The sequence below is a fragment of the Ptychodera flava genome, chromosome 19, assembly GCF_041260155.1.
Source record: "Ptychodera flava strain L36383 chromosome 19, AS_Pfla_20210202, whole genome shotgun sequence".
Classification (NCBI taxonomy): domain Eukaryota; kingdom Metazoa; phylum Hemichordata; class Enteropneusta; family Ptychoderidae; genus Ptychodera; species Ptychodera flava.
The window spans coordinates 13,435,858-13,452,414 of NC_091946.1; the positions used below are offsets into that span (position 1 = coordinate 13,435,858).

General features: G+C 35.7%; 2 protein-coding genes across 2 annotated transcripts in view; one reads left to right on the forward strand and one right to left on the reverse strand.

Annotated features, from left to right (window-relative positions):
- Positions 1 to 12,950, reverse strand: LOC139118999 (leucine-rich repeat-containing protein 63-like). The gene is made up of 11 exons (XM_070682608.1): positions 12,760 to 12,950; positions 10,747 to 11,437; positions 9,139 to 9,280; positions 8,502 to 8,651; positions 7,913 to 8,000; positions 7,527 to 7,610; positions 6,858 to 7,009; positions 6,342 to 6,422; positions 2,326 to 2,473; positions 1,435 to 1,526; positions 1 to 1,211 (listed from the first exon to the last, which is right to left on the reverse strand). The coding sequence occupies exons 1-11, from the start codon at positions 12,799 to 12,801 to the stop codon at positions 1,028 to 1,030; spliced, it is 1,854 nt and encodes a 617-aa protein (XP_070538709.1). The 5' UTR covers positions 12,802 to 12,950; the 3' UTR covers positions 1 to 1,027.
- The window catches only part of LOC139118638 (methylcrotonoyl-CoA carboxylase subunit alpha, mitochondrial-like), a 22,676-nt gene continuing 18,923 nt past the window's right edge, over positions 12,805 to 16,557 (forward strand). Inside the window, exons 1-4 of the mRNA XM_070682056.1 lie at positions 12,805 to 12,950; positions 14,599 to 14,630; positions 15,271 to 15,413; positions 16,069 to 16,164. Coding sequence (XP_070538157.1) covers positions 12,883 to 12,950; positions 14,599 to 14,630; positions 15,271 to 15,413; positions 16,069 to 16,164 — 339 coding nt within the window. The 5' untranslated portion in view covers positions 12,805 to 12,882. The remainder of the gene's footprint in view (positions 12,951 to 14,598; positions 14,631 to 15,270; positions 15,414 to 16,068; positions 16,165 to 16,557) is intronic.

Consider the following 16,557-nt stretch of genomic DNA (forward strand, 5'->3'; position numbering starts at 1 on the left):
TTCATGTTTGTACAAAATTTTTATTCCCGTTGTTAATTAAAATATTATCCTGTACAGAATGTATATATTTACAAATTCATCGGACGAGCACTTCTGGTAAATCAAGAGGACTGAAATGTATTTTCAGGTTTTTTTGGCAAAGTTGGATGGAATTGTGATGTAAAGTTGACAATGTACAAAAATCATAGTATCCACTGATTTGTAACTACTACATCATACATGCTGCAAAACTTACACTTCTTGGTACAAAAGGCATCACATTTAATATAGACTTTTCTTGGCTCCAGTTCTCAATTGAAGTTTTACAATCCTTTTATGACTAAGTTGTCAAACTCTTCTGATGTGTATTGCCAGTAGGTCAATAAGTTATTAACCTTTTCATCAACATGGTGTCACCCGAACCCATTGTAATCAATGTTGATAGAGGACCAGTTTACAGAGAATTAGGGGTGAACAGGTTAAACAGTATGATGTCAGAAGATACAGGACGGAATCTTGCTGTAATGCAGTCCTGAACATTTCACATGCATGTCATGTGAATTCAAGACGCTTGGCATTTTCATTTTGGCTAACAATGTTTGGCATTCCGGTGCTCCATATCGTAAACTTTCAATTTCAATTTCAGAAACATGATACAGATATGTCTCGTTGACACATCTTTTGAAGAACTAACACTATTCATTTGGCAGCAAAATCTTACATATTTACATTTTATTGTAAACAAAAACATTTCAGGTTAAAGGTCAGTTCAGGATAAAGTTTGACACATCAAAACTGCAAACAGACCTCTGTGTAGCTTATAAAACTTCTGGACAAGTTGACATGTAGTATGTACACTTTTGCATCAGTAACCTGACACACTTTCTTTTCACAAAATAAGTTCAAGTAAATATTTGACACACACTGCACAAAACGTGTTATCAGTGCTTCATCACAAGGTTCAACACAGTGTTCCATGTTCATTTGGCAATGGACAGTTGGTTGGAGAAACAATTTCTACTGTCTATGATTTGGCACAGATATAGTGTTAGTCTTCATACAACAGTTCTGACAAGGACTCTGTGCTGCTCATGAACACATCTCTGCAGTACGGTGAACACGACACAAAATAGAAGGGTAGCTTCCAGATCCCAAATGCCTTGCTGCACGGTCTGATAAGACGGAGCCCTGATCCATACAATGGTCCTTTACAACAGTCGCACACAGATGCGCTGGAATTTGAGAGATAAATATCTAGTTAAAACTCTAATTTCAAAATTTTGGTGAAATTTTTGTAGTATTCATGAATTTCAGAATTTTTAATAGTATTTCACTAAGTTTGGATTTAAAATGCAAGTAAAATACTAGAATCCATTAATATCATAAGTGTCAATCTGACGTAACATCTTATGCCATACGTAACTGTGGATGATGGTAAGGTATACTGAAGCTTACCTATCGATGATCTGCTGAAGATTTTCAGGCAGTTTGTGTTTCTCATCTAATTGTCTTTGTTTGATGACCAAAGCAGCCATGTCTGCCAGCCTCTGTAAATGCGACACACACATGATCATAGCAACATTGGTATAAAGTAAAACATAAATGCTTGGAAGGGGAATGCTTCACCCCTTTACCACTTAATCTTGATATAGCCTTCACATTTCTATAGCAAGGTTAGGCCTCTACAGAGGGGAATTTGGAGTCAAAGAGTGAAATTTCAACTACTGGGACTAAACACTTTAAGAGTTCTGTAATTTTTCCCACCAAAATACTAGTGCAACATTTTACCGATTTTTACAATTTTTTTCTGTACCTTTTTGATGATTTTGGACTATATTGACATTACTCTTCACTGACTACAATTTTTGAACAAAGTTTTCAACAAAAATGAACAAAATTGTAATGATTTGAAAAGAAAATTTCTCTGGGTTATATATTCCTGAATGGCCATATAACCTTTTCGTATCTTACACCATCCCGACTACTTGCAATAAAAAAAGACTAAGTCTGTAACTGTTACATAGGGGTGACATGCTTGATTAATGAGCAGAGTTAAAATACAGTCCCTCCATAGTGGACAATGGATTAGGTAAAATAAAGAATTTGACAGTGTTTTATGACACCGAATCTTTTTCAAAAAGGAGACAAATGAACCTAAGATATACATTTCTTTACATATCCCAACGAAAGATATCAGCTGATGACTTGTTGCATATCATAAAGTCAAATTTTTCTCCTTTACCCAACATTTACCATGTGTTATCAATTTTTTAAAATGTTGTGGACTTTAATAAAATTCATATGACGCCTTTCACTGAATATCAAAAATAAGGTATGCCCCAGTACCTGTGGTTGGTTTGTACTGTTTTCCTTCCAGAACAGCGGATGCATGTAGTTGTTAGTGACTTTCAAATGACGCAAATGCCTCAGTTTGAATGCATCACAGGGTAACGCTGCCAGCTGGTTACCTTCTATGTTGAACTCTCTCAAATGTCTGTAAAATGAGATAAGAATTTGAATTCTTAGCAAAACCTGTAAAGCGATGGGTCCATACCGGACCTGTTGCATTAAAGTAACATACGCCTTGAAAGTGAAACATTTACGCTCTGCTCAAACTTTCCCTCAAGAAACTTTCAACCATGTACTCTACCAAATCAAGAATGAAAATCAGGGGTTACCGAGCAAAGTTTGATACTAGAGAAACAAATTACCCATTTTTTAGTGATTTTTGAAATTCAAAATGGCCACCATCCCTTCGTTAACTGTATGGGAAAAAATAAAACCTTTGATTTTAAATAACTAAGATGGAATTGTTCTTATTCTAGGAGCTTTAAAATGAGCCTCCACAGGTGGTAGATCAGAAGAGAATTGTTGAGAGTCTGACTATCTGTCAGAGAGGTGCTTGCTACATAAACAGTTATAAATGACAAACTCAACCCCATGACTCTTGAAACACATCATATATTTCATGTTATTCAGCGCAGGCATACATATCACTCATACATAAAAGTTACATTATTTTATGAATGATAGAGGTCCTGAGCATTGGCATGAATCATATTTTGAAGGTTACCTATAATGTTACATCAATGTATAAAAGCCTTCTATAGTAGATATATGCATTACGGGTCAACAATGTAATTTCACACTGTATCACTTCCTGTCATCTCACATTTTAAATTTCTCACTAATAATAATAATAATAATAATCTTTATTACCCTTAATCATAATAACATTACAATTCAATAATGAATGTACATCTGAGTTGTGCTGTGATAAAGGGTAAATGGAAACGGAAAATAGCAAATGCTAGTCTAGTCCGTTCCCAAAGCCATTTGATGTTAAAGCAAGAAAACGAAGAAGAAAAAAGAAAACTGAAGTATATCGAGGGTAGTGTACATGAAAGTAGTGGGATTGCAAAGTAACCTAATTGTAACAAAGTAACTAAGTGAATAGAAGAACAACTAGTCTACATAAATAAATATATAACTAAATAGATACGTTACGAGTAAGTAGAAATGCGTAAAAAAGAAACGATAAGAGAAAAAAGAAAGAAAAAAAAAAGTATATAAAATATATTTATATTTAAATATGATATACATATATGTAAAGTTGAATATAACTCTTCATTACTTAAAAACAAAAAACAAAAAAACAAAAAAAACAAAAAAACAAAAAAAAAAAAAAAACTAAGTGAATAAGAACAACTACATACATACATACATACAATTCAGGGCTCGAAATTAACGGTTGTCCGCTTGCCCGGGACAACTGAAAGTTGATTCCGGGCAGGTTAAATGTCACCCTTGGCTGCCCGATCGGGCAAGTGAAGTTTGCTGTTGAGCGGTAATGATTTTATGATTGAGTAAATAAACATTCACTACGTCCCAGTGTCTGGCTGTCTCATGTGTCTGGGACAAGTGCGTTCAAACGGTCAAAAGGTCATGAGGAGCTGTTCTGTTAGTGAGTCACACTCCCTCACATTCAGTCATCTGCATTGATCATGTCAATGCATACATTGTGTGTGGTAATGGGAACTACTGGTAATGGAAGAGCCAGTATCAAACAATAGAATGGTCTTGAAACATAGGAAATCACTCCCTCTGGAGAAAAATCAGTGTGTGCTCACTGCCTTTCAAACAGGATTTTTAAAGCCTGTCACAAGGGGCGTAATGAGCAATGAATAGAGCAGCTCTCTAGTTTCTCGTAACTTCGCTGTCTCTGTCGAGTTAATCAGCGGCTGTTCACAGTGGCAAAACAAATGACCTTGCCCTCATTCAAATTTCACAAAAGTCGTGAAAAGGATGACAGGAACTCAGTTGAAAATACTGTGGAAGCGAGAAAGACATAAAGAGATCGCAGTGGTGGTGATGAACAAAGACAAATTCCGGGAAAAGGCAAGGAGACCACGGAGGATGCCACAGCAGCAGCGTGTGCTCCAGCCACTCGGAGTACCGATACTGAATCATTGTTAGAAGTACATGTGTAGTCCTCGCATGCCAGATCTGCGGTTACTCGGAGCTGATGGTTAAAATTAATGAAACACAACACATTCCATATGGTGTATTTCAACACAATACTGTACATTTGAAGGCTGTTGAAAACATAAATACTGTAAACTTGATTTTTTTGGACTAAAGATGCTATAACATACCAAGCCAAGTGGGTCATGTTTTGGCTCAATACTGCTTTTTACTGACTTTGCTGATGGGGAAGTAATAGTCTAAATACTGTCTGGCAGGAAAAGGGTTAATCATGAGTACAGGGAGCTGAAAGTATTTGTCAATCAAACTGCTCCAGTTAACATGAGAAATAAACCTGGACAGGTATGGCCATTTATCTTTACACAGCATGATGAATTATTTCACAACATTCTTATGGTTGTTGAAATATATTTATGTCTAGCTCTGTCCACAGCCTGCTGAAAAAGGGGAGTGTCATGTATGAACCGCATTAAAACAGATTGGCGGTCAAGAAACACTAGATATGCTGATGAGGATCCTCTCCATTTGTATGATCCTATCCCAGCCGTTGCACAGTGGTTGTCAAGTGGGCAACGTGCAAGACGTCCAACATTCAGTAGAAACAATAACACTTACAAAAGAGGTAAACAATGTTGTGAAGATGATGGGCAAGCAGATTTTTCTACGGGCAAGTAAAAAGTAACTTGCACTTGCCCGAAGGGCAGGTGCTCAGGAAAGTTAATTTCGAGCCCTGAATATAACTAAATAAATACATTACGAGTAAGTAGAAAATATGTAAAATAAAATAAAACAAAACAAAAAACAAAATGTATAGTGAAATATATATATTTATATATTATGAATACATATTTGTAAAGTTGAATATAACTCTTCGTCATGTAAAACACTAACCGTGTATGAGGAGACTTGAAAGGGAGTGTCTGAACGAACTTCTAGTGTTTTTTTGTTTTAATTTGATTAGGTAATGTATTCCAACAGATGCAGCCTGTATATGATATCGAGAATTTACCCAAGGAAGTGTTGACACTTGGACATAAAGGTTACCATTAATTTTATGACGTGTACTGTAGCAATGAGAAGGCAACTGGCAGTATGTTGTAAGACTGTGTGGCAAGTTATTATTTATAAGATCATACATGAATGTACTGATCTGTAATTTATGTAATTTGTATATATCGAGAATATTAAGTTGTTTGAAAAGAGTAGCTGAGTTTGCTGTGAAGTCACTGAAAGTTATAGCTCTGACTGCCATTTTTTGCGAAAGAAAGATACTATTGAGATGTGAGGGATATGTTGAACCCCAAACTCAAGACCATAAGTGATGTGTGGTAGGATGAAAGTTTGTATAGAAGAATAAGGATATTGCGTGGTAAAAACTGTCTCAATTTGAAAAGGATGCCAACCTTTTTTCTGATAGTAGAATTAATCATTTTAATGTGCTTTGACCATTTAAGATGTCTGTCCATGTGAATACCTACAAATGATGTCACTTCAACCTCATTGATAGCTGTATTATTGATGTGTAGAGTACCATTCAAGAAAATATGTTTGTTATGATTTCTGAAGACAATGTAATTTGTTTTGAGGTAGTTTACAGTAAGTTTGTTAGCCCTGCACCAGTCCACTACAGTATTGAGGTGAATGTCGACAGTATTTAAATTTATATTAACTTGGTTAGCAGGGAACGTATGAAATAGATTGGTATCATCAGCAAACAATCTAAAATTGAAGTATGTGGAGGAACGGGCAATGTCATTGATAAATAAATCAATGTCACTGATTAACATACACACATATCGATATATAGACAGTTTAATTCCTCGTTAAATCGTATTTCACAGATTAATGTACCCTTTGATACATGTGTGAATACTTACTTGAGTTGCTTGAGTTCATTGGGAAGATATGATATCCTGTTGTAGGACAGATCAAGGAATACCAGCGGCAAAGTGTATAGACTGTAAGGCACAGAACAAATAAAAAAACTTTATTGAATGGATCATTTCATTGGTTGATAAGCAGTTTTTCAAAGCAGCATGCCACATATGTTGTGAAGATTCTTAACATATTGATACTGCCAACCAAATTTTGTGTTTCACTTCATGTTTCATTTCTTCTGAGTTTGAAAAGAATGTGTACATTATGGTCTGACAGGATGAACTATGTAAAATATTGATTATAACAGACATGCATCATCTTTCACTACATGATTTTTATTATTTTTATTTGATATGTACAATAGATGTACCGTAACATAAAGGATCTTCATTTTGTCTTCATTTCAAAAGACTGTTAGCTCAAGCGGAATGTATACTAATAATAAAACTATCTGTCAAAATGTTTGTGATCAGTGCAAGTCTGATTAGCTTATCATTTGTTCAAGATGTGCTTACCTCATGGGAAGAGATGATATTTGGTTGAATGACATGACCAGAGTATGTAGTTGTTTGAGTTTGTAGATATCATGTGGAATTTCCTTGATTGGGTTGTTCCGTAATTTCAGCACTTCTAATCCATGGATGTCCAAGATTTCAGTCGGGAAAACCTTAACAAAAGAAAAATATGTCCAAATGGTAAAACACTGTGGAACCTTATATGAACACTATCTGTTGTTTGAAGCACAATAATTTAGTATTAATTTATGCACAGTGTTTCCGTATGCAAATTAGATGATAATGAGTCATTACCAATGGAGAATATTCATGTGCCTCTAATTGTGCACTATATGATAAGCATGTTTGACTTCTTGTGGAGGTGACAGGCTTGCTTTTGCTAAGTTATAACACTGTCATTATAAAATTGTAAATACTTGAGACAACATTTTATTGATTTGTTGACATCACTGATTTCTAATTTAAGAAAACAAAATGTTTTTCTTTTTGATTTCCTCATTGTTAGAAGATGAGCTACTGAGCTAAATATGAAAAAAAAAAAAAAAAAAAAAAAAGACAAATTGTTGAAAGCCACAAAAGGATGATATATTTGTTTCAGCCTATCTTTGTTGTTTGCGTGGGGGTTTCTGAAGAAGAGGAACAAGTTATGTATTTGGCATTGCTACTCACCCTGAACTCATTGAATGATATATTTAGATACACCAATGTGTTGTTGAGAACAGACATGTCTGGTAGTATGTCAATAAAATGGGCCTGCAAATGAAATACAAACAAGGGAAAAATTCAAAGTGAGCTGAATGGATAAAGGGAAAGTAGTATGTGTTCTCATGGTGTTTCTCGAGTAGCTGAAAACTTGATACAATTTACATAATACTTTATAAATATGTGTAATATATAAAAAGTAATTGGAGGCAAAGGTTTGTTACTGAAACAATAAATGCTATCGTAAAGTGTACATGTTTACTCCTTGTAGTGGTCTATGTATATCATGTCAGACTGTCGCAATAAAAACTTGATGACTAAATACTGATACTTAACAGCATCGGCTGTCTTACCTTGAGACTAAGTGCTGTGCCACCATTGACAAGACAATCTAAGATTGCTAACTCTGAGGGCGTTATCACACTGGAATCATTATCTTCACTGTAAGAAGAAAGAAGACAAATAATGATTTTATCCATTGCACTTTTTGTGAATAAAAAACATAAAGAAGTGTCATAAGGTATTTACAGTGGAAAGATACAGTAAAATATATTTAAAATGGAAAGATATTTTGAAATAGTAGAAAGATAATTTAAAATATATTTAAAGATGAAAGATAATTTAAACTATATTTAACACTCTTTCACCCCATTTCCCTCTCTAGAGGTCCAAATTTACTATACAAAACAATGAGTTTGGTTCAAAGTTGTGAAAGAGTTAAAGGTATACTGTCACCTGTTCCAATTTTGCCACAGTTACCATGGAAAGAGAAAATCTAACCAATCACACTAACCAATCACAGAATTTAAGCGGGTGGCCGCTTTTAAAAACAGCGCCCTCACATAGGCATTTTGAATACCAAGGAACAACCCTTTGACCATATATAGGCATATTTAGATTACAGGTGACTGTATACCTTTAAAGTGGAAAGATAAGGTAAACTAATCCAAATTCGTAAATTTAGAACAGATGAAAGGAAAACAGTCATCCACAATGTCATCCTTACCAAACGGTGACTGACTCCTCCTTGCTCCTTGGAAGTACTTCGGATCCGGAGAACCGAACAAAGCTTCTCTACCTGGAAAGTCCAGTCTGCAATGATGGCATAGGTGATAGAGATTAATATACCGGTATGGTCAAAAGGTAGGATATACTTTCAAAAACTTATTCAACAGTTGAATAGTATGAATCAATCATCTATGCAAAAGAGACTTGATGAGGCTGTGGAAGTGATACTGTTGTGATAAAGTTATTATTATGCGTTTACCGTGTGATGAAAACTCATTCAGACAGTGTTACACATCACATGTTTTACTCCTCTTTTGAAGTTATGAGACTGAGTAATGTGAGGCAAGGGGTTATCAAATCAACATTGTAATGGTGCTTGCAAAGACTAATATCAGGGTCCACATGAAGCAAGAGGTCTTTTGTTCTTGTTTGGCAGTCCTGCACTCATTCTGTAAAGCCACATTGGGAAAAATAAAAATACATTGATTTGGGCAAAAACTGGACCAAAACTGCAGACCAATTGACTTGCACATACATCTCTGCAGAGAAATACTACATAAACTATACTCACTGCATGTCAGTTTCTGAGCCGCCCACCATGGCCTGGAGATCCGTATGCATCATATCTTTCATTTGCTGTTTGAGTAGGAATGCTGTCTCTATTAGAAGCTGTCTTTGCGGTACCCTGTTGACTGCTTTGGGAATGCTGTCAGCTGAAAAATGAAATTACACAACTCATGTCAACATACCTATAATTTGCAAGTAGCGGGCAAAGGGTATCAAATTCCCAAACACTAAAGCTGTATATGTATTTCTCATGTTTCGCTTGAAATTTTTTTTTTTCCATTTAATGTATCAGAGATTAAACCTCGCTATAGAAAACCCAGAACCACACCATAAACTGTTGTTCAACAACTACTTTTAAAAATCATAGGGACAAATAAGGCCACAGAGTTCACTTGTTCGAGAGGCATATACTGCTAAAGATTTCTATATTTGAAATGACTGGTATTTTCTGTGTTACAGCCACTGAACAATGACAAATAAACAGACTAATAGACAACAAACCGACCAAACAATCAATCAAATAAATAAATAAATTAATAAATAATAAATAAATAAATGACTTTCATAAACACAGCTTCTCTGTGTGCAGTATTTTCATATTAATTTGCAATACACTGCCGAAATTGCCAAAATATGTTTGAAAACTTTTACTTTTTATGAAAATCTGTCCCCTGAGTTTTTAAATGAAGGTAGACTGCATGATACAGTTCAACAATGAGATATTTTAAACCGTTTGTAACTGGTATTACAGGATCTTTGCAGCCATTTGGTGTTCAACTTGATTGATGCAACTTGAAACTGTCAATTACAATAGCCCATTTATATCTTTGAGACATATATAGAAATCTGTTGCAAGGTAACTTGCTGTGCAATTTTTGATCGTTGCTGGATCCAAATTTTTATCATCATTTATACTATCGCAGTATTAGATATTCTTTTCTGAAATCAAATTTCAAACAATATTAATCAAAATTCCCTTTCTAAGATGTTTTACCAGATATTCTTCTAAGAATGCACTTTACCCCCGATGGTGATTTTTTTAAGTCTGAATGTTTAACCATCAAAGTATTTTCATCTTTTGGGATTTCTTTTCTTAGTAAAAACAAACTTCCACTAATCAAAACATACTCCTAGAAAATTTACTTCAAGAATTTCAAAGAATATTAAAATATGCAAACTATGTCAATAAGTTACATGTATAGTAAAAGAATTCTTGTGTATCTGTGTTGAACAGTGCACCAGTAAAAATTAACAAAATCCCTTTGTTAGCTTTACTGCATTTGTCAAGAAAATACTGGTAAAACAATTTTTTTTAAATCTTATTTCCGTTTTTCTCGAGCTTGAAAAAATACAACAAATTCTTTATTGGAAGGAGAAAGTAAACACCAACATAAAAAATTGGAAAAGATCTGCTGGCAATCTGCCCATAAAGTGAAGTCAACTATCTGCCTTCATAGATAGGCTGGACAAGCTTGTTACTGTATGTTACATGTATTAGCACTCCACACTATGGTGTATTTCTTCATCATTATTTAGACTCAAATAATATGCACTGCTTAGGAAAAACTGAATAAAAAGCGATAAAGACTAATAAGAATAATTCTCAACTCACTTTTCATTTCAATAGTGTTTATCTTCTCTTGCTTTGGTAACTTGTTGAATGTTGCAAACAGCGTAGTCAGTTTCTTGAAATTCTGTTTGGACACCATTGCTTCTTGCAAGTTGGCTTTTGGCAATTTCCTCATTCGTCTGATATCTAAAAGGAAGTCCTGCAGAGTGAACTCTGGAAGAGACCTGTACTGTTCCTCGGAATATGAGAGATCAAAGTCTGAATGTTGGTAATAATATTCATGTTTGATTTCCGGAACTTGTTTCGGAGGCCTGAGCGGTAATCCATCTGGCCCCCTTGGCTTGTACGGCTTCACTAGTGACAGTGCACCGATTGTTCCAGTGTCTGTTCTCGCTTTAAACCTGGATTCAAGAAAATACCGACTGTCCAGGGTGTTCACTGGTGAGTGTGGAAGAACCCTACTCTGCTGAGGGCTTAACTTGTAAGGATCACTCTTTGCAGCTGAGAGGGACGATGTCCCCCTGCGAACTTCTGATTCCTGCACTCCGGAAGCTAAACTAGGTGCAAGGCTTGGTATCGGTGAAATCATGTGATCCCTACCATTTTCCATACTGGAAGAGTTCAAGTACATTTCTACTGTGTCTGTGCTGTAGTCCTTCAGTTGGACACTTGTTGGTTTGACAATTGGGGCCAGAGGTCGCCGCAAAAGACCCCCAGGCTTCTTGGCCATCTTCTGCAAAGTGCAATAAAACAAATGTTATTTGGTTGGAGCAAACTTATTATAGGGTTAACACTCTCTTGATAACATAGAATCCTCACTTACCATCAGTCTGTTTTCTGACCAACTGATTTCACAAGATTATACGTGTACATTTATTCCACATTTGTCCAATTTGACAGCTAGCTAACACTACGAGTCTAACGGATACTTATACATTATTAGATTAAGGCATTGAGAAATTTGTAAACCACTGGAAACTCTGGCTTTACCTGTGGTGTGTAAAATGCAAAGTACAGTAAATTAATCTTGGTAGACGCACAGGGAAGAGAGGAATCTGGGTGGTTGTTGTTGATGTTGTTATTGGGTATTATATTAAAGCTTTGTCAATACCTGTAAATTTTGTGATATCATTCCCCCAGAGTATTACTGATAATGATCCCATTATCCAGTATTTGTGGCCCAGATGTTTTTAACATCTAGTACATTTCTTGGCATTACCAAAACTATCAAATAATAGCAAAAATGTATGCCCTCATATACCGTAACACGCTCAAGCAGACTTTGCACTCCGTAATGTACTCGGCTTTCACTTTTTCATTATATCGTGCAAACTTTCCCTTCATCCATTATTGTCCAGAAGGGGGTACATTATTGCGTAAATATAATTGAAGAATACAAACATTTTCTTTTTGTTGATTCATTTTACTGTTAACCTTCTAAATAACTTTAAAAGATGATAACTGTCCTGTCATTTACAAATGAATCAACAAAACAAAATACCGTATTCTTCAATAATTGTACACAATAACAACATAAAACATAAATATTAAATACCAAGATTACTCTGTCTCCTGTGGTAGAGGTTGTGTACTGGTACGTGTCACTGTGAGCAGATAGCCGAGTGATGCGCCCTGCGCAATTTTCTTGTTGCCTACGCCCTGCACAATTTTCTTGTAGCCTATGCTTTCCTTCTCTTTCCATGAAAATTGTGTTGGTTTTACGCAAGACAGAAATGATCAAGTCAAACGAGATTAGAAATGCTACACTGCATCTAACGCCACTGGGAGGCGAACGGGTGGTCCTACGGCGGAAACTGCATTTTGATTGCCAAGGTAGAGATCCTGGGGCAGAGATACAATGTGTACATAGGAATAAGGTAATGACGTGAATGGTTTGGTAACTTGGTGCGTGCTCACTGAAGCCCTTCTCTGTCAGTGTGTGTGGACAGTGTACTCCCTAAAATAAAGGAAAGGGCTAACGTACGTAATGCTGTACGCATTTGACTTGACGTGATCGCTAAATTTTAGGTTTTGAAAATGGGAACAAAATCTTACCATTTCTGATCTTATCTTCAACACCGCCGACGACGTCGCCATTTCTGTTTATCAGTTTCCTTAGAAACTTGCTGTCTAAAGAGGGCGTCCTTTTATACATGTCAGAGGTCAAACACGTAAAACATGGCGGCTCTTCTCAAACAGTACGTTCGTCCAGCCGTTTCTTCATCCATAAAAGCATGTTCAGTGAGGTAAGCGCACTTAAGAAAATGTTAACAATCTTTTATAGACTCAGTACCAACGTCTTGTTGTATATTTGCACCCCTTTTAACACAATTAAGGTAAACCATACAGAATGTAGGTCACATTCACAGCGTCAGCCCGGCCCGGCTTGCGGCTTCGCTCTCCTCTCCGAAGGACCGACCGAAGTCGACAGGTCACCGGCTTCACTGCCGCGCCGGTACAGCTGAAGCTAAGAACTGAGCGAGGAAATCACACTGCAGTAGAATGCGGTACAGTCCGCTCTCGAAGTTTACTTCCATAATATAATATTATTGGAGGGATGGCAACTCCTCAGAACTCCTGAACTCAGAACTTGGTGGACATGTTAAATATCGTGTCAACGTCAACTGAGGCAAGAAGTTTTCAGTCACTATGAATAGCTCTGCATGGCAGGGCTGTGTGTTACCGGCGTCATACGGCCTGTGGTGGGAGCCCGTATAACGCCGGTAACACACAGCCCTGCCATGCAGAGCTACACTATGAAGAGCAAGGTCCTGTACAAAGCTCTTTCCGTCTTTGTCAATACAAAGTGTTGATACATGTATGTACCGGTAGTGGTCATTGTTATCATTGACAATTGAATTTACATTGGACTTATACCACAACAATGGACGTCACTCACTACATGCTACTGGACAAAAAAGATACAACACCCCCCCCAAAAAAAAATAATAAAAATAAATAAATAAAAAAACAAAAAACAAAAACAAAACAAAACAAAGCAAAAACTGGGCATTTCAAAGTGCTTTGGGAAGTAACAATTGTTGTTGATACGTGGAATGAAAATGCCGAAAGTATTGTCAAAACTTACTGTATCTTCAAAACAATGTTGTCATCTTGTGAGGCGGGTCATCAATGTTCTTCTGGAGTGGATGTGGGGATGTCACTCATTTTTTGATGGTAGCACAAGGAACATTTGCAGGCTTGTCCCTTGCCCATCCCAATGATAGCTGAACATACCCTAAAGAGGGCTGGTAGTTTGAATAGCTGACTGAAACCTTTAAAGAAATACCAGCTAGTTAGCAAGCAGTCAGCTATTAGCCATCTAACAGCAGCTGGCCTGGCCTGGCCTTCTCAGAAGTCTCCGTTTACTAGTTGGTAGTTAGCTGATAGGGCTAGTTAATTAGCAGCTATGATCAATGAAATATAACTGTCACATCCTATTGAATAGCTGATTAACCAGACTTTCTAAGTAGTATTTACTGGTTAGCCCACCAAGGAGCTAATAGCTATCCTATACGGCTAAAATGGATAGTACATGTACATGTAACTTGAATAGCTAACTAGCCAGGCCTTCTCAGTATTCTCCACTGGTTAGCTAGTAGCCAGCTAATATCTAGTGAGCAACATTTAGTTGCTTGAGCAGCTTAATAGGTAGACCTTCTCAGAACACCCAACTGGTTATCTTGAAGTGAATTCAGATGGCTATTTACCCATTATTAATATCCAGTTGAAATTCAGAATTGCTTCAAAAACCATGAAAAGGTAAAAGTAAGCCATTTATATCTAATCTAGCTTCATTTATTGGCCACCTAGCTATTAAGAGGGACATGTAGCAATCCTGCACTATACTCATTAAAGTTCAACCATGTATCCTTTGCCTTCTTTATACTACAGGTCTCCACTGAGCACATCGTCATCTCTATCAAGTAAGTGAAAAATCCTTTGTACCCCTTGCTGTTCATTTACAAAGCCTGTCAGTGTTTTTGCCAAGGTTGGGGAAAATTGGTAAATGATTGGGGAACCCTGGTAACATTTCTGCTGTCCCATCATTGAATTGCATTGATATACCAAGGGGAACCCAGGTATTAAACATTTCCCTGCTGTCTGCCCTTAACAAGAGCATTGTCCACCTTTAGGGAGTGAAACATTTTGAAAGTCAGTCAATTATAAAACACTTAGAGTATTAAAATACTTGTAAATATTTTTATCAATGTAATATTTATCAAATGAAATATTGCTACATTACACAACCATCTGATAATTTATACTTTATGTGGCGAGTGACATTCAAGGCAGACAGAGAGTTCTAACTCACATATTTTCCATCCTTTATTTAGAATTGAGAATTGTAATCAAAGTCTTTTCTACAGCCTAATACCTGCACAAATGACCAATTCCAACATTTGCTCAGTAGTTTAACACCCACTTACAGCAAATTACTGTAAAATTTGTTGATTTTTTCGCAAACCTTCCATGTTTAATAGTTGTTCACACTACTTATGAACTGAAATTAAATCTTGATTGAACAAAGTCAATAATAACAAATTTTATTTGTCATAATTTCAGATGTCAACACGCACATAGACAAGGTACTGATTGCCAACAGAGGTGAGATTGCCTGTAGGGTGATACAGACTGCACGCAGACTTGGCATCAGAACTGTAGCAGTGTACAGTGATGCTGATCAGCATTCTCTTCATGTGAAAACTGTGAGTAAAATTCATTCGGTTCAAAATCTGCAGTGGAACTCATGCTGTGAAATTTGCCTTCCATACAGACCAAAAGGACTTAGAAAATTGCTTTGTTGCAGATGTGGTCTGTTCATACATGTTGTATAACTCCGGGTCCTTCAAATCCATGAAGGAAAAGAGGTTAAAACTCTTGGGTTTCATTTCATACAAATTTGTTATCATAGAATAGATAAAATGTTTTTTCTCATTGCCCCAAAATTACACCTTTTTGGAACTGAAAGCTCTCTGTTTTGTCGACGATATGTCCATATTGTACTTACCTATCAGTATTTGTACAGAAAAAAATTATGTAAATTTAATCAAACTGTCATCTGAACAGTTCCTTCATCAATACATTCAGAACTAACAGACTGTTACTAAAAAAAACTAATGAAGAATAGTGTTATATCAATCATATATCAGTGTTTTTTATATATATATACAATATATATATATATATATATATATACATATACAATATATATATATATATATATATATATATATATATATATATATATATATATATATATATATATATATATATATATATATATATATATATATATATATATATATATATCAATATGTTAGCATTTAATCTGATTTTGGGTTTTTTTTGTTACATTTACAGGCTGACGAAGCATATCATATAGGTCCACCTGAAGCTAAAGCCAGTTATCTCAATCAAAATAAAATCATCGATGTTGCGAAAAAAGTTGGTGCTCAGGTGAGTCCTTCATTGTTTTATGAATCAAACTTTTAAACCATCAATCTGTGGTCCATCATAATTATTGAAGAAAAAAAATTGCGTTCTTCTTTGCCAAGTAATTGCAGTTGTTTCTAACCATGGATTACTGTGTGGTGAGTGTAAATCTGTCGACTGATATTTGGTCAAGTCTACACATGCCAAAAAATGTAAGGCAATCTAAGATAATTTATTCACTTTGATGTACATATACCTTTGGATATGTTTGCTAGTAGATAAATCTGCGGAGTTTCATTCAGGTACAAATGTGACATAACAATGGATTCTATTGTCATAACTAGTAAATAAGTGAATTTAAATCTCAATGAAAACCAGTATAGTAGTACAGTCTGAGCCACTGGAATATTAATGCTT

Coding starts and splice junctions, on each gene's coding strand:
- LOC139118999 (XM_070682608.1), bottom strand. CDS start 12,801: ATGGCGACGTCGTCGGCGGTGTTGAAGATAAGATCAGAAATG. Junction 8,001..8,501: donor AAATTTACGAATTTGGATTA/GTTTACCTTATC, acceptor TTCTTCTTACAG/TGAAGATAATGATTCCAGTG. Junction 7,010..7,526: donor TATCATTCAATGAGTTCAGG/GTGAGTAGCAAT, acceptor TCTTTTGTTAAG/GTTTTCCCGACTGAAATCTT.